Below are 24255 nucleotides of genomic sequence, written 5' to 3'. Positions count from 1 at the left end.
GTTGTAATGTGTGCAGGCCCTATGGGATTTTACCTGCATTGATAGACTGTCCCTTCTGATCCCCCCCGCACCCCTGGCATTTTATGTTGCATGATTATCTGTGATAGTGGACCCACATAGAAGTATTAGGATTAAGAGAGTCCTCGGCACATATCACAGTATATTGTAAGCACAGTAAATGACTGAAGTTATTATTTGACCTAATGGAGAATTGTTTAACATAATAAATGTATATATTTCAGTATATTGGTGTAGTGTATGATCTGTAGATTGGTACACTCTCCCACACCTATTTGTCAGTCTCATACCCCTACTTGAGGGTTAAGGTACGTCTCTCTGGTCTGTCCATGCTACCTACCTTTGACAGAGGCGTGGCTTGCCTTTCTTGCCAGATGTTTTGGCCCCATTAGGGTCAGTATTTGTAGATCCCTCAAAAGTGCATTGTATAAAAACACCTTAACTCAAACACTTCATCTTTTATTTTGTTATATATCCATCAGTGGTATCTGTCCCGGATTGTTCCTACAGGCCCAAGGCATTGTGGGCTAGAACGCAGACTGCATGCAGGTGAATAGACAAAAACCTTTTCCATTCAATAGGTAGTTTCTTTTTTAATTTACTTCTAGAAACACCAGAAAGAATAAAATTGGATAAGCACGCCTTCTACCCGCCTCACTCCCAAGAATACCTGCCCATTGATGGAGGAGGATTGGACTTTACCAGCAAGTCTGCTTTTGCCAGTCCATTTTCATTTCACAAAAACCGCCCCGTGACATTCCAGGGTTTTCTAAATGAAATGTTGGTGTCTTATAGTCGCCACTGTGTTTTAAAAATTATTAGTGTTTTTCAGTACAAAAATACATTTACACAAACTATTACAGAATAACCGAAAAGAAGAAAAAGACAAATACCAATTTGTATAATACACATAACATTGTTCCTAGTCATTATAAAAGTCAAAACTCTTAACAGAGTAGCCTAAAACAGATATCGTCACTTCAAATAAGTTCTCTTTCCTGAGCATTCAGCAAACTCACTTAAATATCCTCCATTAAAGCCAAATCTCTCATACTTTGCTCTGATACCTTGATCAATTTACGGAAAATACCCATTAACATCCCAACTAAAACTATGAGTGACATTTGTGGGGCAGTCATGGGCCTATACCATCGATCCAGAGTTAAGATCTGTGATGAGTGCACAAATCTTTCAAAGCATCTAAGTCTCAGATCCCAAAAAGCCGGAAAACTTATTACAAGATCAAATATATTTTCTACGTCCCCCGTATTACACATTCTACAAGTCCTCAAACCCTTGGAAATGCCAAACTTTGGGCCAATATAGTCCAACGTAGGAAGACCTTGTAATCTGAACCTTAGGTACCAGTGTCTCATTTTTGAAGATGGATATTTTGCTCGGTAACCCCTAGGTTCCGTTATGGGAAGGAAGAAATGCTCCTTACCAGAGTAAAGCTTCAGTCTACCCAAATCTTGAAAATCCATAATTCCATCCCACATTTTGATCTTCGTCTTCAGTACTGCTTTGGGCGCTATGCCCATCAGCTCTACTTCTTCCCTCATCCTATTGCAGCGTCTTTTGAATTTCTTTAGATCGGGATTAGTGTCTAATGATATTTGAGCCATAACATAGAATCCAAGTGCAGGTTTAATTGCCTGCTCCAAGACACCCATTCAGTAGAGACTCCCCCTAGTGTATTGTGCCCACCAGGAAATCAGCCCCAGTTCCTGTCTGATGGCACTGACCGGTACTAAGACAGGGAGGCCCAATGCCCGCTTAAGAATTTTAGCTTCAAGAGCGTTAAAAAATTCCTGTCACTGATATTCAGGAGTTCACACCCATACAAGATAATTGGTGAAACTTTAACTTTATAAGTAAGCACTGTGCTTTTTCCTTATGACCATCAAGAGTGAGGTGCATGTACATATTTTTTCATCGAAGCGTGCTTTCAAATGTTCTCGATGCTTTGCGACTGAAATTATAAATCCTAAGTAGCATATTGATTCGGCTCTCTTGATGTGTTGTTCAATTTCCAGGTAAAATTGTTTAGCTTCGTACGAGTCGTAGAGGTCAGGAAATAGGATTTACTCTTGTTTAACTGCAGATTATTTTCGTTTAGAGATTTGTCTAGACCTTCTAGTTGCCGCTGTAGTCCTAGTTGTGTGTAATCCGTAAGTATTAGATCGCCTGCATATGCTAAGCATCTCCTATTCAGACTGGGCACAACACCCCCCCCCATTCTTTGCTTTTAGCCCATAAATCCGTTAAGTATAGATTGAATAATGTGAGGGCAAGCAATAGTCGCCACTATTAAGTGTTGTCAACAGTCATAGATTTCTTTTCTTTGCAATTCGCTTTTAGGAGCCAGATCGTATATATCATTCCTATTAATACCAGGTTTTACTTATAGCGAAGAACACACCAATGCGTTTATTTTCAACTTCTTTTATACACAGCAATATACACTTCTCAGCAGACCTTTTAATGTTAGGCAAGGAAATAGAATTATGTAGGGTGTACAGTAAATTAAAAAAGCCTTACAAGGACATGGAGGATAATGATGATGCATGTTGGAAGAGGGGTTGGGGCCTGGGGGATTAATTTGAAGTATCTATATGTATCTAGCAGATTGCTCACTCTTATCTTTTAGTCACATTGAGTTATTGCTTCAGTGGTATCCTCTGGTGCTGTCCCAGCAGATCTACTGAAGAAAAGCACTGTACTCCTTTACAACTTCAATGTCAAAACTGCCCAAAAGTGTAACAGGGACTTGACCTCATTAATCATAGGTAGGCCAGACTTCCAGTGTTAACCCTGATGCAAGGGTTAAAAGATAAAGGGGGCGTGGGATATACCCTGCATTTCTCCTTGTAGGAGTGGGTGGGGGAGCATAGTTTTGCACTTATGCCCATCAAGCCTTGGGAATGGACACAAGACCTACCTAAATGGTGAAATAGGAGGCTTGCCATGGCTGCCCGAGGGCTTTGCCTGTACCATTCCTAGACCTACAATGTCCAGTCAACCAGGTTTGTATGTGGGAGAAGAGGTTTGGTGCAGTTATTGGACACTCGGACAAGCCTACGGTTCAAGTATCAGTTTGAGGCTTCCTCCTGGGATCTTGAAATCCCCTGGGATGTGTATGATAGGTGCACTTTGTGGTATGTGACCCAGCAGGATTAAGAAGTGCGTTGAGTCTAGGAATTGGTGATCTACCCTGATGGTAAGGACATTGTGAGAGTCCAGGGAGTGGAGAAGTGGGAAGTGTTCTCCTCAGAATGGTGAGCAGATTTAATCAAGGGAAGATTCATTGGTCAACTGCTTAACCCAATTTTGAGTATGGGGCCAGTCTCTTTGCTCTCCGTTGACTGTTGCAGGCTCTGCCCCTTCAGCAAACCACCCTCCGACCCCCCCCCCCTCCAACCCAGGTTTCCATCTTTAGTTCCAGTCTGGGTGAATGAGGTACTCCTGGGCATGCCCAGGGCGCGACTTTGCAAACATGGACCAGCGGTAAGAGGTGTGGTAGTCTGTGTAGATGGGCCGGCCGTGCCACGTCTGGTAGAGGCTCTTGTTGGCTCTTGTGCCTGGTGTGAGGAGGCGGAGGTGACGCGGAGGCTTGGTGGCTTTCTTCTGCCCCTTGCTGCCCTTCTTCTGGGCGGGGCTTAGTGGCGGGAGCTGGAGTGTCGCTGCCGGGGCTCTGTGGTGTGAAAGAGAAAATAAGGTCAATAGCGAATATGCAACCACTTCCAACGTTTAGGCAACAGAGCATGCGGCTGACTGTGCATATATCCCACAGACTGGGTTCTGCCATTTAGAATTTTTCATGAGGGAGTTGTCCAAAAGGGACAGCTCTTGATCCTTTTCAGGATCATTATTTTGTCTAATGAGAAACAACTCTACATCTATCCCAGCGATCGTGATCCCGCGCCTTTCTCTTATCCCTCCCTTTTTGTTGCGATCTAAGTTTGTCGGTTTTGTTTTCTTTTACCCTCTTGGCACTATCTGGCCAAGCCTATCTCAGTTTTCCTTTTCATGCCAGAGATTATGGTCTGCGTTACACCTTTGGCAGGGTCACAGTACGCTTTCATATGGGCAAACCTTCAGTGCTTTATAACCACTAGAGTGATGTGCACAGTAGATCACTGCTGGCTAACACAACAAAACATTAGTAGAACCTGGCTTCAGAGGTTAAAAGGGAGAGGTTCCTTGTCTAGGGAGGATAGCTCAGGGGCAACGTGCTCGCCTTGAAAGCAAGACGACGCGCAGCAACACGGGCTCGATCCTCGGGGCCGCGCTTAGAAACCTCTGGGTATTGAGTGTGTTAAAAATAAACAATTACAAGTAAAGAGGGAGTAGCGCTGCAAGTGGACACCGCTGGGTAAATACCTTCCCTACTATCCCAGTTAATGGGGATGGTGACAGTTTTGGTCATTTCCACCAAGGAAAATTGATTCCTCCCTGCATCCCCCACAGTTCCACTTGATGGGTGGGTGCGTCCAGCATGCAGATTGTGGGATTTATCCCAGGTTTGGAGTAACCAAATTGGCTGACCTGCCCGCTGAGGGCACTAATAAATATTAAACAAGGCATCTAACTGCATCTGTCCGATTTGGAAGATGTTGCCCTGGGTTCAAGAAGGTGTTATTTAAGATCTTGATTTGCGTTTGTCAGTATTCACCTTTTTCCTTGGATGGTGATCTAAGCTGGTGACATTAGGAATACAAATTGGGTGTGGTCACAGGAATAAGCTGGCATGCAAAAGACGTCCATATAAGGAAACCTCTAGATATCGTCACGGATGCACATAGCTTATGGAAAAGCACCCTCTACAAAACCCCCCAACTGAAAAGGAAGATTCCTCTTCAGGCCCTACTCCAGCCCACACAGCCCAATGGGAGTAGGAGCACGCCTTTCCATGACTGATGAAGCATGTAATGTTTTCTTCATCGTCTCCCGATTGGGTCCATAACTAGCATTCGTTTCTCCTCTATAGGAACTCCAACCTCCAGACTTGACACTGAGACAATGTTCCTCCTGAGGCTGTCACCATTGTTGGAATTGTCAATGGTTTGTTTTTCTTGGACTAAAACCCTTGATTTTTATATATGGGATATCTTGCCTCAGAGGTATGTGTAGGTGGGGGATTTCAGGGAGGTTCTGGAAGTCTGGTCTGCTTGGGATACATGCAGGTGACCATGAAAAAGGCTCAACTCCTTTAAACCGAGAAGCGGTCAATTGGCCTGTGATGGGTCTCCTTCAGGCTGAGGAATCTGAGGCAGAGGTCATGGCAGGTCTTTATGGAAGATGATGGTCACTGACCATGATGTGGTTGCCGTAACAACGAATCTGACATGACTGGTCTCCACTGAGGATTCCAATGTGAACATAGGCTGTCAAAAGAAACTTTGCTGGTCTCTGAGCAGCGACGGCTCATTTATTGCGGGCGGCCCCTCCACTTTTCTGGACTACTGTTGTAATTTGCATTATGGAGGGCGTGTCTTTCACTTGCTCCATAATGCACATCTTGAATCCATATTTGGTTTTTTTTACAAATGCCGGTGATCCGCATCGCCCTGCAACGTGTCGGGCGTAGGTCCGGGTTGATTGTAAAAAAGTTCAGACCTTTGTGCATGTCCGGGAGACCCAAGAGCCTGTTATGGGGATGTCGCAGGCTTCACTGTAGTCTTTTGGATGAACACGCCAGACCATGGACCAGAACGAAGGTCTCGTCACCTCTGCTCTCCTGCCGAGGATGGGATCAGCATGCTAATCCCTTCTACCCCTCCCAGCCCACCCTCTTCCTTTGCCACCCCTGTGGGCCCTATTCCGATGCAGGGTGTGTTGGAAGGCAATCTGCATTGTGCTGCGTCTACTGCCTGCGTTTGATTGATCCTGCGGCAAGAAATTGCAGTAGAACCTCCTACCAGATGAAGAGGGGACATGGTCGCTGCCGCACAGTTCATGTTGGCTTCTGCACATGCTCTGAATTCACTGTGTGTGAGATTATGAATGAGGGCATCCAATCATGGGTTGAGTAACTTGAGATGTTCATGTTGGATTGGCAGCGCAATCGTGGTGCACCACCACCAAACGCACATGGCGGCATGCTCACTTGCATTGTGCACAACCAGCATGAGTGGTCTTACAGAGGCAATGCTGGCATGTATTGGTAACACAACATTCAAATGTGTTGTTACAGCATTGTGCTGGCATATATTGGGCACCGTCGATTGAAAAGTATTTTTCAATAGAAATAGCATTATGGGTTGTTGACCACTGGAAGAATGAACATGTCTTTATGTAGAGAAATGCCGGCATATATTGTTTAGACAGGCCTCATGTTTTTTCCTTTGGGCAAGAAAATGTGTTGCAAAATGCGCCTGTGGTGACATGACATGATTTTACTATTTCCCCCTACAAAACCAATTGGGAATAGTATTTTTTTTAGGCCCACACTTTCTGAAATTTGGCCTGTAAAGTCGCTATTTCATCCCTGGCCATAATTGTCTACACTTAAGATGTAGCATGAGGAAACTCTGGCATCGGTGGGTCCCCACAGAAGACTGCAGAGGTCCAGAGGAGGCCATGCCTGATATCTACATGGGTGTGAGTGGAGGGAGATCTGGCAATATGGCATTTTCTTGAAAGTCTGCGGTTGAAGGTGTTGACTTAGCAGTTCTTGCCAGCGCTTACGAAACAAAAGGTAGGATTGCATCCATGGGGTGAAACCATTATCAGATGATTGGTGCCCTGAGCCGGTCCCAGATCTAGCTGGAGACGCTTGTGCGCCCCACCTGGTGAGAATCTGAAAGTTTAGCACCAGGAATCCCAGACAGCAAGGCCATTAAACCAATCCACTAAATGTCTCCCTCTGCATACACCTCTCAAACTCTAACCAAACACAACCACAAGCCTGTAACACAACAATCCACACAAACTTCACTACACCGCAACAACAAAACAAACCACACATAGACCCGCACAACAGCACATGACGACTACCGACCGTAAAACGCCCCAAGCTCAGCCAACGGAATAACCGGGCTGAGGCTGCCAACAGCACATCACTGCTCTCTTTCACTTTTCCAGCTTATTCCCACTAACTATCACCACCCCTCCCTTTCTTTTTCAGAGCCACCAGAGCACCAGGGGACCACTCCAGTGATGTTAGTGCGCGGTACAAATGTCCTTTAACATTAACATGCATTGTGTATTTTCTGGTAGTTTTATCGAGCAGGTACTCACTGTGAGTGGTCACGTGGTAGACTCTCCGCCTTTGTGCCCCCTTCATGAGATTGGCCGGCCCGTTTGCCTCCTTTCAGAGCACTGTGTAGGTGGGGGGGAGATCCATGCTCTAAAACACAGAAAACAAGGATTATTCATGGTGTAAACTTACTTACTTATTTATTTTGCAATGTGCATAGCACACCCAACCCGGAGACATCTAGGCGCTGCTCTTACAGAAATTGACGTACACAAGTAGTTACACAAGTGTCAGTCAGCCATAAAATCATACAAAACAGTGCAAAGGTGCCTTACTCCCTGTACCCCGAACCATGCCCTCCATGCACAAAGGCTCCCCTAACAACCACGCGTCCAGGTTCACTGGATGAGCCCCTTGCCCAGTCTATGGACTATGATCACTAAGGCCGTCCCGGTGAAACATTGCCCCATTGCCACCGCAGCATTTAGTGGCAAAGCCCTTGAAGATGGCAACCATCAATTCCTGGTCTTCAATGAAAATAATGTCCTGCTTCATGAGCACTGATCAGGGTTCCTACCAGCGAGAGGAACAATGTGACTCACGGTGTCAGGCTCTCCTCGGCCAAGCATCCCACCCTGCTGGACCACCTGGAACACTCCTTCAGCATCAAAGCTGAGACCTTCCTTTAGAGCTGCACAGTGGTCGAGGTCAAGCAGAACTCTTCCCTCTCTCAGCCCCTACAATATCTGAGGGGTCTCCCGAGGCTCCAGTCTCTGCCCATGTCTCCTACCCACTGCCTCGTTTTGCTTTCCTCTTGCAGTCGTTTGCTTTTGGGTTGCTTGACTCGTGTACTGAGCTGGTTGTCCTTGTATCAGGCTTTGGCACTCTGCACTTACCCGTTTCTTATGTTGCCCTAGCACAGCTTATCACTCTGTTCCAGGCAGACGGTGAGTATCCATCCATCTTTTAATTTATTTGTTTACTGGTTTATTGCACTTAGATCGTATGTGAGACTAAGCACAGCTCTTTGCATGGGGCTCGATTCCAGGGCGTAGACACGGTTGTTTGTACAGCTCACCCATGTTTTCCCTCGCACCCCGCACCTTTGTAACTTATCCCAAGGCACGGCCTCACCGCCTCTGCACTCACATACAACACACACACCATTGCATAACACTGCTGCCAAAAGTATGAAGCTACCTTTCATGACAACACGTGTACTGTAGCTACTTGCATAGTTTTCTATCCACTTACATCCTCCCCTTGCCCCTCCCCTGCTTAGTTCATAGTTTACCTCCTTTCTGCCCATTCACACGCCATTCAGACATGGGTGACTAGCAGGGTCATGGCCATCCTCTCCTAAATGTAATGGCCGAAATGCACACACGCGCATAATATCATCTCCCAATTATCCCATATCTGGACATTAGTCCCTCCGAGGGTGTTCAACCAACAGCACAATGGGACCATAATTATGGTGAAAGGCGCTATCGAAATGGCAAAATGAATGAATGAACGAATAGCCTCTGACCCTGTGTTCTCCCTGTCAGGCCTATTGATACATTTGGCCTTTGTGATCCGTGCCAAGGCAGTCCTCTTGTTCCCTTGGTTGATGTTCTGTGAGTTGCTGTATTTTCTTTTCGTTTTATTTCTCCTGCACTTGCCTACTCGCCCTGCATTTACCTTGGCCTCGCCTTCCGTTCAGTTTGCTCCAGTGAATCCTTGACTGCAGGGCTTTAAGAGCGGTAGGAAATTGAGGGGGGAGGGGGCGGGGCTCATGTGGCTTGCATGATGGGCGTGGCCTGACAAGTACACAAACCATAGTAGGGCATGGAAACAAATATATAAAATGTATGCAAGCATTTATATATTTATCTGCGTACCTTAATATGGTTTGTGTACTTTGCAAGCCATCTTTTATAAATATAGAAATGTTTTTTTATGTTTATGAAAGATGGCTTGCATAGTACACAAACCATAGTAAGGTGCGTTCATAAATATAGAAATGTTTACATTTATATATTTGCGTGCCTTACTGTGGTTTGTGTACTTTTCAAGCCTTCTTTTTTTAAACAGAAATATCTAACATATTTCGAAGTTTATAAAAGATGGGTTGAAAAGTACACAATTCAATCCATCTTTTATGAAGCTTTGAGTACAGACAAAGGCGTCTTTGTCTGTCGGCAAAGTTTTATAAAAGATGGTTTGTATTGTGTACCTTAAAAGCCATCTTTTATAAACCTCAAAATATGTCACAAGTCCCCAGAGCGAGGGGTCACCAGAGGAAGGTGTGACTGACAGAAGTGCCAGCCAGCCGTAGCGTTGCTCAAACTGCACGTATGAACGACGCTGTGGCGGGATGACTCTTCCGTCAGCTTGCCTGACTTAATGGCGGGCACATCTCTCGCAATGGCGGGTGCTGCAGCTGCTGCGGGATAATGTGTCCCGCTGTTCTGTGGTGGGACGGGGGTGGGAGGCGGTTCAGCCCCACTTGCTGGAGACTGCCAGGCCCACTTAAAGCACTGCTTGTCTGTGCAGCAGGGCACAAGGCGTGGGACCCCGGGGATGAACGGCGTCTGTCCACTTATTTCAGGGCAGACGCCGTCCCTTCCGCCACCAGCCCAGGAACGTTTTCAAGGAATTAACAAAACAATAATGTGCTACTACGCACCTACTTAAAGTAAACCGCACGGCCGGGATTCAAACACTGGCTGTGAGACCAAACGCATAGACACAAGACCACAGCAGTCTCTTATCATAAAACTGTAAAATGTCTCTCAGTGACACTCTGCTATTCAGGACATGCTTTGTTAGATATTTGGGTATTAAAGGTGTGTGTGTGTGTGTGTGTGTGTGTGTGTGTGTGTGTGTGTGTGTGCACCTTGTATACTGTTATAGGAACCTCCTTTCTTTGGGCAGTTGCTCATTTGTCCCGTGTGCTTACTTCACCTGGGAAAGGCAAATGGGATGAAATGTTCATATATTTTTTTTTAAATATTTTTATTGGCTTATACAAACCTTTAAAAAAAAATAGAGCAAAAACAACAAATGAGCTTCACAGTTTTACAAGAAGACACGTAATGTCAGTGTTGAGATCAGTGCGTATCATCTCGCCTTTTTTTTTTTAGCATGATCGTGCCTCAAATTTGCCACTAAGCCAGATTAGTCCTATAAGTATTGGGATGCTGAGGGACACACTGATTGAGAGTCCCGGGCCTTCAGAGTCTGTGTTTTCAAGCATCTCTCGGCCAGCCAAAAAGAAAGAAAGTGCCAAAATCAGTTTTTTGTTCGCACCAGCAAACAGTAATTGCCACCACTCTTCCGCGTCCCTCGTTGAGTAGCCTTCCATCAGTTGGCCTAGATGTAAGATTCTCTGCACTCAGAGGGTGGGGCAAAATAACATGAGATTTTTTTATTGATTCTTCGTTAGTGATGCATAGCCGGCAATTTGTGTTCGTCTCATCAGAACCTGCCCAATAGATGGTTCTATCTTTGGTCTTGAACAAGTTTAGTCGAAAGAGCAGATAAATAGTTCTGCTTTTGATTCTGGAAATAAGCTCACATAGTTTTTAAGACTATTGTATGCTCTGATTTCACTTGGCAGTTCTTTCATTGATTCCAGGAATCTTCTTTTGTCTCCAGTTAGGATCCAGTCCTGTTTCCATATTTTTCCCTTTGCCGCATCTGGGTTCTCTTGGAGCGTTTTCACATCGGTGGCATACCGATACTAGGATTTCCTCGCATCTTTTGTGCCATAATGATAATAGGCACCCTGGATTTCCATTGCCAGGGTTGTGTATGATTCTGAACGGAGGGATTACATCCTTCATGATGGTTTTTCTGAACAGTGCTAGGGTGTTCCAGCTGATTCGCGCTTGGATGGAGATCAGGCTTAGTTTGTGTCGAATGCATACTGCGGGGGTGCCTTTGGGCAGATGGAGGACTTTTACCCAGAAGATATTTTCCAAAGTTGACCATAGATCTTCTGGGCAGCCAAAGGCATTCTTGGCTCCAAATATTAGCGCTGGGATGACTTTCTGCTGGTAGAACACTATCACCAATTTCCCATATTTTTTGTTCAGTATCATGGCCTGACACGCAAATTGCCAGCACCTAGCTTTAACATTCCCCCCATGGGCCATCGTTTATGCACTGATCTACATGCCAAAATAGCGAGTGTTTTTGACTGTGCTTAGAAATTCTGTTCCAAGGTGTCATTTGAATTTTATGTTAAATCCATCCTGTCCTGTTTGCGGATTTTGCAGTGTTTGAATTTCACTCTTGGCGTTGTTTATTCGCAGGCTATTGTTAATCACGTAGCTTTGCAGTGCGTCCATTTTCTGCTGAAGACCAATCGGGGTGTTATCTAGCAAGATCAAGTCATCAGTGTATAGCATCTAACTTAGCACAGACCTATGGATTTTGGGAGAGAAGGATCAAGGTCCTTCTAGTGTAATACCAATATCAGATAGGAACAGATTAAAAATTATGGAGGCTAGGGGACATCCTTGCTTTACACCACAGTAGGGGTTAATGGCGTCTGTTAAAGTTCCACTTTGGTCTAACCAGATTTTGATGGTAGTCACAGTGTGGAGTTCTTTAAAAGCAGCTAAGAGGCTCACAGGACAGCCCCAGTTCTTCATCTTTGTCCATAGTAGTTCTCGGTCAATGGTATCAAAGGCGTGCGAAAAGTCAATTAAGGCTAAATAGACCTTTCTCCCCGTTCTTATAGCCTCCATTTTCAGCAGATTTATTAGCAAGAGATTTAGTCCACAACCGACTCCTTTCCCAAAGCCAGTCTGTTGCACATCCATGTGTCCGCTTTTTGTAGACCAGTGTACTAGTTTGTTTCAACATCGTGGCATAGACTTTCCCCAGCACATCCAAAAGGGCTATCGGGCGATAGTTTTTAGATCTGCGCAATTTCCCTTTTTTAATATGGGGACGATGATGGCATTCTTCCAGGATTTCGGAGTGGAGTGTTCGACAGAGATTCGGGTGAACAGCTCACTACATAACTTTGCCCATTTTTCTGGCTCTTGTTTCAGTGTGAAGTTAGTGAGGCCATCTGATCCAGGAACCCTCAACGCACTTACTTGTCTAATGATCTGCTGAATGTCTTCCATCTCGAAATTTAGGTTCCATTTCTCAAGGGTTGCTTATTGGATCTGGCCACTGCCCTTTTTTGCTAAAGAGTGCCGTGAAGTGAGCGTACCACACTGCTTCCGTATCCATATTGGTCGTCAGGGCAGCTTGGGGGGGGCACCTTCGTTATTCAGAATCTTCCAAAATTCAGACACATTTTTATGACCCATCTTTTGCATTATGGCTCCCGCATCTTTTTGAAGCATAAATGCTTTGTGCGCCCTTAGCCAATTTTTATATTTTTGGTTGGCTGCGCATTTAGCTGTTATGTAGGTTACAGCCCCCTTATTTTTTAATGGTCTGATTGTGGAACGCAATTCCTGCTTTTTTCTTAGGAATGCCACGTCGAATTTGGGTTTATTTACATGACCTAGAATTCTGGGTACGTGCTTCTTTTCCACAAAGTGTTGTAATAGATGACTATATTCAACACTAGATTCCTTTTCGATGTATGTTTTTGTGAAGTGTGTGACCTCATCTGTTGCGAGTTTCAGCCTTACTCGATTTGATTCGACGGAGATCCGATGATTCCATGATTTATTGTCCCTCTGCCTAGATTTTGCTAAGGACAGAGTTACCATCTCGTTGTCCCTTTGAGTTGTGGGGGTGACCTGTAGCGATGTAGCTGTATTTTGGCTGATACGAAGAAGTAATCTAAAATAGATTTTTGAGTGCTCCTCCTCCATGTTGGGTTTGCCGGTATGTCATTAGCGGTGTTTCCATTTAACATGGTAAGATTTCTTGGATCCATCTCCAACAGCCATTTTGCTGCAAGAGTATTAGAAGTGTGACTAGGTTTGACATCTTTCTGCTTTGTCATGAAGCAATTGATGTTTAAGTCACCACATATGATGTTTGCTGTCTCATCCATCACCAAAATCCCACCCACCAGTGTTGAGATTTGATCTATGAAGTGCACCGTACCTGCGGCCAAGTGATTCCAATATAAATTGAGGATGTGAATGGGACTCACATTGGTGTTTGTGATTTTTGTTGTCCCAATGGTTGTGACTTGAATCAAGGCTGATGGGTTCGCTGATTGAATAATGCGACATTCTGAGCTCTACTTTACGAACGTTAGTAGACTGGTCATAGGGTGACCTTTAAGCTTTTTAAAGGCTGGATTAATTACCACTTCATAGTCGTCAATTGTTGGGCAAGCATCCAGCCAAGTTTCTTGAAAGCATTCCACGTCCAAACCATCCAGCCAGGGTTCCTCGAACAAATGGGAAAAGCACATAGTGTTCCAGGATCCAATCTTGAGGAGTTCATGCTCCTCTTCTGCATGGCATTATTGGTTTGCTGGTCTACTAAGGGCTTCCAACAGCCAACACCAATCATTGCGACTATACTCGGTTTTCTTCAGAGATGTGGAGCCCGTAGGTTTGAAATCTAAGCCACAGTTCTCATTTATTGTGATCTGAATATTCTCCTCTTCGGACAGATTTTTGAGCGATGCAGATGTAGCACATATTGGCAACCCATCCTTTCCATTTTTTACAGGATGTGCAACTTCATTTACTTTCGAACAAACCTCACTTTTCTTCGTTTCACTGGTAGAATTTCTCATTGTGAGGGCATTTTCAGCTCTTGATTCAAAGCATATTTTTGTGGAGTTTTCTTGTTCTTTAGTTTCGAGAGTTTCTGAAGCTTCTGATATGTCGAAGCCCAAAAAACATGAGGGCGGCTGCAGCCCCTAATACAATATTCAATACAATTTTGGAGCGGAAGTGCAAGATGACTGTCGTGGTGGTCTTCTACGAATTCCACTGTTTTGATGTCATCAGATTGGATGGTTCTGAGACATGGGATGCAGTGGAATAGACGTAGCACATTTGTGCGGTTTAGTATTACATTATCGCACTTTCCAGTCGGGCTCTATTCAGAGTTTGGGCTTTGTCTCTGAGCCATTTATCTTTTTGGTTTTTAACTCCCAGTTCTGTTCCGGACGTTGTTTATCATCCATTATAACTCTGAATTTACTCATGTGCCGATTTAAGGGATCGTCAGGGGCCTTCTCCTGATGTTTGAGATCAGGGCATGAAGAGACCCCCGTTAAGGGTCCTGATGGTCTCTGTGACCAAGATGGCCGCGTAGCACAGTCAAGTTCCATACGCCCGTCTTCCATCGCTTTGAAGACGGGACTTACTGGTTCAATGTGTGTGTCAAATTGCTTGGCAATCTTTTGTTTCATAAAGCAGATTCTAGTGGGGCCAACTAAAGGTCTTGGTCCTTTGTTGTAGTTAAATCTACTTGTTCAGTCGTGGGGATCCCATCCACAGTGGATTGTGGAATCATTATTTTAGCATATTTTGTCGCTTCAGTAAGACTTGTCTTGGATCTTTCCGCTGACTTTTGAAAGATGGTTGCGTTTTCTTCTTCTTCTTGTTTTTGACTTTCTCGAAACAGTTTACCAAGTCACCGTTTCTACTAGCGTCATCAGCTGATGTATATGCAAGGTATGGTGGTATGTTGGACGTCAGCTCCTGTGATGTTAGGCCACCTTTTTCTTGGTCGCACCACGGTTTGTGTTGTAGTAGACTCAACGCTTCCCTTGCAATCCCGGCAAGTAGTTTTTTGTCCATTCTGTTTTCCTTTTGGTCATTAACTGAAGTAGTGCCTCAAATTCATTTTATGAATTACCATAGGCCTTTTTTGAGAGATTGAAGTCTTTTTCCAAGTGTACAAGTTTTGAGTTCATTAATGCCACCAGAGTTGTTAAGTCTTTGACATTATCGTTGATTTGCTCATACAACTTTAGAAAAGGGGCAATCGTGATTGACATTGAGGACATCAACAATGGTTGTAGGTCTTTGATCAGAGTTTCATTCAAATTCTGTTTTAGGTGATACGGTTGTTTTTGCGGTTGAGACACTTTGGAGCATCTGACCTTTGGGTAATCACGTTCTATGAACGAGGAGTTTCTTGTGAGAGACTCAGAAGGGGAGGAGCTTTAGTCAGGACTCTCTTCAATCTGTTTAGTTGTTTGAAGCGTTACTCTTGGGTTTCCCAATTTGCTTCTTGATTTATGTGGATGTCCGTACGAGTTGGAAAGGCATGCTTAGGAACAAAATAATGGTGGGGAGATGTTCATGTTGTCCGCCCTCCCCCTCCACCCCTGCAAGGTTGTTTTAGTTTGATCCGTTAGTCCTGCCATTTCTCTCATGGGTGTCATGCAGTTTTCACGTTCTAATGCCGCCACTTCAGTTCTCTTATGTGTATTGCACACCTTGTTCATTTGAGATGTTGTGCAAAATTTTATTTACGACTTCTAGGGAATTCCTTCTGTTGTTGTACGTGATGGACTCACCTCTCCCATTAATCGGATGAGACTGCCAGTTTGAGGGGCAGAAAACCTCGTCCTCCACACCAGGGCAGTTTTTGTTGTTATTAAATATTGAGTCATCTTTAAGTCTGGCACTGAGCATGTTTGCTGCACTGAAAGCAGTTCCCAAGTTCTGTGGAGCATTAGATATAACTCTCTGCATTGATGTCTGATTTGCGTTCCCCAAATTATGCTAGCGCCATGCTAAAACTCGCAAGTGAGGCACGAGAGTTGCACGGGGCTCAATCACAGTCTCTGCTGTATCTTCAGGGGTGTGCATGAGATTCGCAATGTTTTGAGTCACTTTGAGGCCTGCGCTGCTGGTGTGGAAAGTGGCACAATCCCGTGGGTCAGAAGAATTGGAGGGGGGAGAAAGACACCCGTACATGCGGAGTCAACAGGATCCACCCTGCACCACCCGACCTCCTCGCCACACTCCAGCCCACACTCTGCCCCATTCACCCGGGCGACCACCACACACTCCCCAGGCCGCCAACGGGCGTGGTGCCATCAGAAATGCAACTCTACTCGGGCGGGTCCTCGCCCAGCAGCTGTCCATCCACCGCTGAGATCTTTGGCGGCACCAGCAGACCATCACCCACTTACTCACTCCAAAACTCATCACCTCCCCACAAGGTAACATCAGTATTTCAGGCTGTGTGGATTGTGCGGGGGGACTTGTGGGGTTTTTGTGAGAGCATGTTTTACGATGTTTAAAGGCTCTTCGGAAGCGAGGACGACTCAGAGTCAAATGTTAGGTGTTGTGCAGGGCTCAATACCGAACATTTATCATCTTCTGTGTTGACAATGGCACAACTCAACCCATTAGAAATGTCATTTTTACTTGCGTAGATGTTACTTATGCCAGCATCGTGATTTCAGGAGTGATCGCTGCGCTCAGCTGCTTTACTGTAGACACAGAGATCCAGATGCGCATCTGAAGTCTGGTGCGCGGGGGAGGGGGTTGTGATCACAGCGAGGACTGGATTCTGGCACAGTCCTTCCTGTGTCAGGCATCCTCGCACCCTCACACACAAACACCAAAACACACTGCGCGCTCCGCGTGTGCTGGGTGTTTTGAGCTGCTTCCTCCAGGAAGCAGCAGCAGTAGAAGTGGAAAACAGACTCCGGCAAAGGCGTGTGTCAGTTGAAAGAGCCCTGTCAGACTCGGACTCTCTCCAAAACACACTGTGCACACTTTAGGAAATGTTCACGTCCAGTGGCATCACTTCCCATTGTATGTCACAGATCCCCCCCTCCCATTATTTTATTTACAGGGTTTGAACCCTGCTATGCTGTGACTGATTCCCTTATGTAATGTGTGTTCCTGGGTGTACGCTTTCTGCATTTTCCCTCGCCGCTGCCTTCCAACCTGGTTGGAATGCCAGGTGTCCGTGGCGTCTTTGGGACGACAGTCAGCTGATGCAATCCAGTGACGCCTACCGAGGACGTGCCTTGGGGAGGTAAAAGGGGGCGGGGTTATGGGGACTGGGTTGAATGGGAATGAGTTGAGAGGAAATGACTCACTATGGAGCACCGGAAGTGGGCACCCTTTCCTGTTTAGGGGTATATAAGGCCTAGTGGGGCATTAGGCTGCCCTCTTTGCTCTGGGTCCTTACTCTAGAAGACTTAGACAGGATGGGAATTTGGGGTTTTCTCAGACACAGATACTATGGATGGCCAGGGCAGGGATGCAATGGGAGCACTTGTGGGTAATTCTGAATAAGAACCTCCAGCGCTACGCATGCCCTGACGTTTGGTGGGGGGAGGGGAACTATCTGTTATCAGTGGGGAGGAGAGCTTTTTCATTGCAATCTGGGAATTCTTTCGGGGCACAGAGATCGTTTGGTCTGAGATTATAGCAAGACAATCTTGGCGGGCACTTATTCCTACAAGGGAGTAGAGGAGTCGCGAAGGAAGCTAAATGGGAAACTGGATACATTCTTGAAAAGTATGGGCATGTGGTGGATTAGACACCCGTTGATTAGATTAAATACCCTGGTCTACTTCGGGCATGATAGTCTATTTGTCAGATGTCTGGGTAGCATTGATGATCATGGAATTTAGGAATGTTTTGTAGAAAGTTAGTTGTAGACAATCGCATAGATGTCCATGCCACGCCCATGGGGGTTCAGGCAGGGGCGTTCATCTCAACCACAGCTGATCACTCCACCGTGCCAAGGACGGAGGGGGGGGGCATTCATGTACTGGCGCCTTGTAATATGTTTGTTTGTGTCTGGACTGTGTAAGAACAATTGCTGTCTTATGTGTTCCTAATCTAGCAGGTTAGAGCTGGGACCAAGTGACAGGGTGGGGCACTCACTGCTGGAGGTAACCAGTAGCGAGTCATGGCGGAGTCACATGGTGCAGCTCTTTAGGACAGCACTGGTAGCAACCACAAGGGTACTGCCCAGCCACCGGATAATGCCAGCGGTACAAGACTCCCAGAGAGCCCTGAACAAAAGGGGGGGGGGGCGTGTTAAAGGGGGTTTCGAAGTCCTTCCAACATCGCGGTGGGGGAGGGGAAACCTGAAGATGTCACAAATGCAACAAGAATACATTGCGACGAAACAACGAGTATGTTGATGAAATACTACAAGAAGTTGAGATGTGAGAGTTAGTAAGAACATGGGGGGTAAACTGAAGGAAAGGGGGGCTAAGGAGAAGGGAGCGAGCGTGCAAGGGACTACACATGGGGTGGATTGGTAGGTTGGCTAGACTGTGAGGGCACCAGAAAGCAGTTTCGCAGATTCAGGGGGTGCCGAGGAAGGGGAGAGGGAGAAGGGAGAGAACTGCTGGGGTGGAGTAGAGCAATTACAAAGAGGGAGGGGCAATGGGTAGAAGCGCTCATACTGGAGTAAGTCAGTGTTGACGGCAGGGGTGGGGGGTTGTTGAAAGATACCGAGGCTAGGGAGCTGGTTGGGCAGAATAAAAAGGGCGCATCAGGGGAGTATAGGGTTTGGATGGAGTACAATACATAGGCTGGAGGGGAGCACCTGAGGGCAGGAATGGAAGCAGGGGAACAACTTGGACACCAACCAGGGGAACTCTTGGGGGAGGGTGGGGGGCAAGGGATCATACGCCATGGTCTCTGATAGAACGGCTAGAATGAAGAGGGGGACTAGGAAGCCACGCCGAGCGCAGAATCCTGAGGCGTGGTGGAGAAACAGAACATCTGTAAGGTAACTCCTGCCTTAATGAAATCATGCTGCGACATATTCCACTTTTCCAGCGTTTCAGCAGGTCCTGGCTCATTATTTGCAGGAACGGGAGGTCGCCTGGAATGGCCGAGTGGTGGCAATGCAGAGCACCAGAGGTGAGGGGACAGGGGGGGGGGGGCAAGTAACGGTGGGGAGGAATAGCGTAGCAGAAGGGGGCGGATGTCGGCTGTCAGTGCTATGTTACAAGGCTGTCCATTTGTACCCCTTCCCCCACTTGTGGCGCCATGAAGTGACTGTCCGGGCAGGCCAGGCGAACATCTGGGGTGCCATTAGCCCTTGGACCGCCATAACCCCACCACACCAGCTCGGGGGAGTCTTTCAAGGGCTTCCCTTAGATGGCATAGTGGGAGAATGTGCGGCAGGTGCCCTTTTGTTATAAAAAAGCACCCGCTGTGGCAGGGCGCATTTAATAACAATAGGGTGCTGAAGCGAAAGTTGGTTTTCATTAGAAAAGGGCGCTCGTGCATTAGCATGAGAGTCCTGGTTCAGTGATTGGCTCCCAGCTCAGGCGCTGGAGCGGGAAGCATTTTTCCTAAACAGCCACCTTTAAAAAAAAATATGTTTATGGGAATCCGTTGTATTCGTTAGCAATAATGATGCTACACTGCCATCTGCTGGTTGAACTGGCGACTGCAGTAAAGTGGAAAGGTAAATGATGCAAAGATAAAGCAAGTAGACCTCACTCTGCTGTACCAGCTGCCTTGCATCCAGCCCGAGGACTGTAGATGTCCGTGGCTGTCCAGGAAAAACCTGGCCTCCAAAAACCGAGCGCCTTTCCCTATGGCAGGCTCCTACCCTGGAACTGGCCAGTCTCAAAGACCCTGAGAGACCTGGCCAGCTGACTTGGGTATTAGCAAATTAAGATGATGAAAATGGCCAGCTGGTGTTTGTGGGCACTCTGCAGGGGTTTTGGGCGATCACTCGGAATCCCCCACCCCGTTGAGGGACCCCTCAACTCAACTCATCCACAGCAGTTCAAAGTGATTTCCTAGATCCTGTGTTGAGTAGGGGTCCCTCAAGATGGAACATATAAAATGCTACATTGACCTCCAGGAGCCCCTGAGGAGCCTGCTCCAAATGTAATGACGCGACAGCGGTCCACTGGAAAGTTCAACCGCACTTCACAGAGCCTTGCCCATTGGTGCTCATTGGATGCCTTATTCTGAAATATAAAATTTTGAGTATACACCAAATGCAAATGTGGCTGCAAAAAGCAGAGACATGCTATGCAAGGGAGCGAGTTAGTGACTCAAACAGATGGTCCCTAAAATAGAGGTGTTGTCACTGAGCTCCGTTATGAATTTCCCTTAATGTGGCGATGCTTCCACCAATGCCGAAAGGGGCTCATTGGGACGTAGACTCAAGTCTGAATGCACAAATGGGCACACTGCTGCATGGAAGCTTTTATACACTTGGCTAACGCCAGTCATCCCGGTAGAGCAACACAGACTGGTGAACACAGACCTTGGCCAACGGAAGGCTTGACTGTGCATTGTAGGTAGAGGGGTGTGTGAAGAGGGATATCCCAAGCAAGCCGGGACAAAGTGTGAGCTTAACAGAATGTCTGCAATAAAAGGAGCCGGTGTCCAAGCTCAGGCATACTTGGCAGGTTTTCTCGGGAGGATAGCTCAGGGGCAACGCGCTCGCCGTGGAAGCATGACAATGCGGAGCACCACAGGTTCAATCCCTGGGTCTGCGCTTACAAACCTCTGGGTATTAAGCGCGTTATAAATAACCAATTACAAGTCAAGCCAAGGGCAACTGTAAAGATGCTTATATTTCAACATGGCATGGCGCCACCTAACTACTGATCCAAGAAGTTGTGGTAAGTCCCCTGGAAGACAGTGACAAGTATTATCATCCATAATGACATGTGTTTTGCCAGAGTTATACAAACAATAACAAAGGTGAGTGCGTGGTATGGCTGCTTGGATGGCCTAAAATAGCAGTTATCTGGTTTTCAAATTAGATTAGTGGCAAAGGGGATGCCTGCCCAGCACAAGTCATCAAGGACTGCGCTCCATCCCTTGCCCCCCTCATCACGGCCTTCATTAATGCCTCCTTCCAGTCGGGCCACGTCCCCTCTGGACTCCAAGAAGCATGGGTTTTTCTGCTCCTTAAAAAACCATCCTTAGACCCTTTAGTCCTGGGGAACTACAGGCCCATCGCCACTGTCCCCTTCTTACTTAAAATACTTGGCAAGGTAGCCTATCTGCAGGTGCAAACATTTCTAGAGGACACCCACCTCCTCGGTCTTCAGCAGTCAGGGTTTTGGCCACGTCATGGCACTGAAACGCCCCTCCTTGATCTGAAGAACCAAATGGATGACCTCAGATGCTGGCAAACCTGCGCTCCTGCTCCTATTCGACCTATCAGCGGCCTTTGACCTGGTTGATCACAAGACCTTGTGTTACCACCTCACCACCGCGGCCAACTTCTCGCCTTGGGCCTGCAACTGGATAACCTCCTTCCTACAAAGAAGAGCAATGAAGGTTTTTTTAGAATCCTCTTGTGCCACAGCTAGCATCCTTAAATGCGGTGTACCCCAGGGTTCCTGCATTGCCCCCACACTGTACACCCTTTTCGCAGACCTCTCTTTAAAATCCTTGACACCCTGGGCATCTCATACACGAGCTATGCTGATGACACACAGGTACTAATCCCCCTTTCGGGCGATAACGCGTCAGACTCGAACACCCTCAACACAATCTACTCTACAATCCAATCCTGGAGGGCAGATAACTGGTTATGCCTCAATACTGAGAAAACTGAAACTTTTGCTGATTGGATATCTGTCCACCTTGGGCAAGCTTGTCAAGCAGTACAACTGCTTCTCTGTCGACAATATTCCCATCAATGTGTCTCAGGCAATCAACCTTGGGCGTTTACCTTGAACCAAACCTAACTTTGGACAGGCAGGTCAACGCCATTGCATCTTCCTCAGCCTACCACTCCAAACTCATCAACTGAGTTAGACCTTACCTATCGCAGCAAAACTGTCTCACTATCGCAAGGGCAGTAATTGGCTTGAGACTGGACTATTGCAACAACCTTTTTGTTGGAACATCAGGAAAAAACATAGCTAAACTACAGATTGCTCTAAATAACGCCCTTAGGGCCGCCATGGGTCTCTCACGTAGAGATCACATCTCAGGACTCATGAGGCGGTTCCACTGGCTTCAAATTAAGCAGAGAATCATCTTCAAGACCCTGGCCCTTACCCACAAGTGCCTCCATCATCTTCCCCCCACCCCTCTTACCTGGGCCAGAGGATCACCAAACACCTCTCCTCCAGGCAAGCCAGAACGCCCTACACAAACCTGATCGCCGTCCCAAAAACTCACAAAAGTCGTGCAGGTGGAATTTGCTTCCCTACTCAGGCTGCTTTCAACTGGAATGCCCTACTGCCTCACATCAGGAGCATAGAATCTCATGCAGCATTCCGTAAGGCGATCAACACTAGGCTTTTTGTCTGATACGTCAGTTTTAAACCTGTTTTGACTACCACAGCACCTGTAACCATGCAACCTCGTCACTCGTATGTTGTACAAACATTTACCATGTCTAAGAATACTCCATATCTAAGAATCCTTTGTGTTCTAGCCAAATCTTCTAAAACCAACCATGTTATCAATGAGGACGGTCAATAACTAGATGTCTAAAAGTTTCTATTTGTTCAGATTCGGGAACAACATAACTTCTTCAACCACACCCCACATCTCTAGTGTTTTTTAGTGGATTCAAATGAAATTTCAGAAAGTGTATGTTCCTTTCCCGAGATGTATACACATAACCTAACCTCTTGAAAGCTCGTTTTACGTCTAACTATTCAATAGAAGTGCTTAGTTGTTAATTCTTTTAAAAATATTGTTAATCAATAAGAGTTTTACAGAGTTGAATAGGAGGGGGCACTGTTGGACGACGACTAACATGGCCGCCTGAGTCAGAGGCTGCGCCGCTGATAGAAGATCCATGCTGATATCCTATGAATTTTGGGTGACAGACTACTGAAGCTGGCGTGGGCTGTGTGACTGTTTCCCTGGTGCGTCGCTTGTTTCATCTTCGGCGGCTCGGTGCTGGATGGCTGCAGAGATTCATCATCCTGAAGTGGCCGTGAGCTCCCTAGGAGCGGGCTGTGGCCATATTGAGTCTCCTGCCCCTCCCCCCCGGGTCCTGTCTGCGTGGCTGCGGAGGATTGTGAAACCTGCCTTGGTTTCTGGCGTCGGCCCGGGCTGCCGAGTGGTCGAGGGGGCCTGTGCTGGCAGCGAGTTGGGTCCCCTTAGTGAATACCTGCAGACATTTCGGACCTCCAACCCCGATTGTGGAGCGGGCGGGAGTGTGTCTCTATTGTCCTTCGGAGCAGCGCTCGTCTGGTATGCTGGCGCTGCGGTGCCCTGCCCCCCCCTTCTCCTGGTCCTATTGTGGAGGTGGGGGCCTGGGGCCTTTGCTATGGGCCACGGCTCTGGCCTGATTTGTCTCCCCTCCTGGCTGCTGATTGCGACTTGGGGCTCTACATAGGGCTGCCCTGATCCTCCCAGATACCCGGGAAACACTAACGTAGAAGAGCACGATTCGAGCACGGACAGTGCTTGTCCCTTGGACTTCATTCTGCCTTGAGGGGGTTAAGTGGCTTGCTGCATAGGGGAGGACCCCCCCATGGGCCTTTTTGTGTCTGGACTGGAGATTTCCCCTCCACTCTCGGCTGTGGCAAGCAGCGGGCCTGCTGGGTGCCCTCCCCCCCCTCCCGACGCCTGTCTCAGGCTGCTTTTCAGGTAGGAGGAATTTCTACATGAAAGGATTTGGTACACGGTCCGCCTGTATATTCAACTAGTTGCTCTGATCTTCAATCAGGTGGGGATTTTGCCCATTGGTGGTCGCTGCTAGGGAGAACTGCGCTGTGCAAAGTGAGCTGAGGAAATTGGTTAGTGTGGGGTGCATATAGATCCTGCAACCACTACCTGCCATCACCAGTCTTCCTCCCAAATAGTCACAGACTTGTGTTTGAGCCGCGGGCAGCCAGATTCTTCCCTTGCCGGGACGCGGCTTGGGTCTTGCTGTCAAGCTGCCGGGGCACCAGTGCAAAGGGTATGACCAGGGGTAGTAAAGCCAACAGGAAAGGCCCTTTGGATGCCTTTACCAACGCAACGCAGGAGAGCAGGAACGAGGAAAACATACAGGATGATCCGTCGGGGCTCCCGGGCCCGGCTGATGGTGCGCCTGACCCGTACATGGTAGCCCTCTAAGCTGGGTGCGCAACAGTAAACTCCAAGCTGGATGACATGGGGTCCGCAATGACATTAATCAAGGCTGACCTACACAAAGTAAGCGCGCAAATGTCTAAAGCT

General features: G+C 46.9%; 1 protein-coding gene across 1 annotated transcript in view; it reads right to left on the bottom strand.

Annotated features, from left to right (window-relative positions):
• Positions 1-2447: 2447 nt before the first annotated feature.
• Positions 2448-24255, bottom strand: part of LOC138447709 (uncharacterized) — a 145733-nt gene continuing 123925 nt past the window's right edge. The window contains exons 5-6 of the mRNA XM_069604005.1: positions 7261-7369; positions 2448-3712 (exon numbers count right to left, since the gene is read on the bottom strand). Of these exons, the coding sequence (XP_069460106.1) occupies positions 3454-3712; positions 7261-7369 (368 nt within the window). The 3' untranslated portion in view covers positions 2448-3453. The remainder of the gene's footprint in view (positions 3713-7260; positions 7370-24255) is intronic.

Source organism: Ambystoma mexicanum, chromosome 3q, assembly GCF_040938575.1.
Source record: "Ambystoma mexicanum isolate Mex_15411 chromosome 3q, UKY_AmexF1_1, whole genome shotgun sequence".
Lineage (NCBI taxonomy): Eukaryota > Metazoa > Chordata > Amphibia > Caudata > Ambystomatidae > Ambystoma > Ambystoma mexicanum.
The sequence above is the reverse complement of the archived record's forward strand: the minus strand, read 5'-3'. Positions and strand labels throughout refer to the sequence as shown.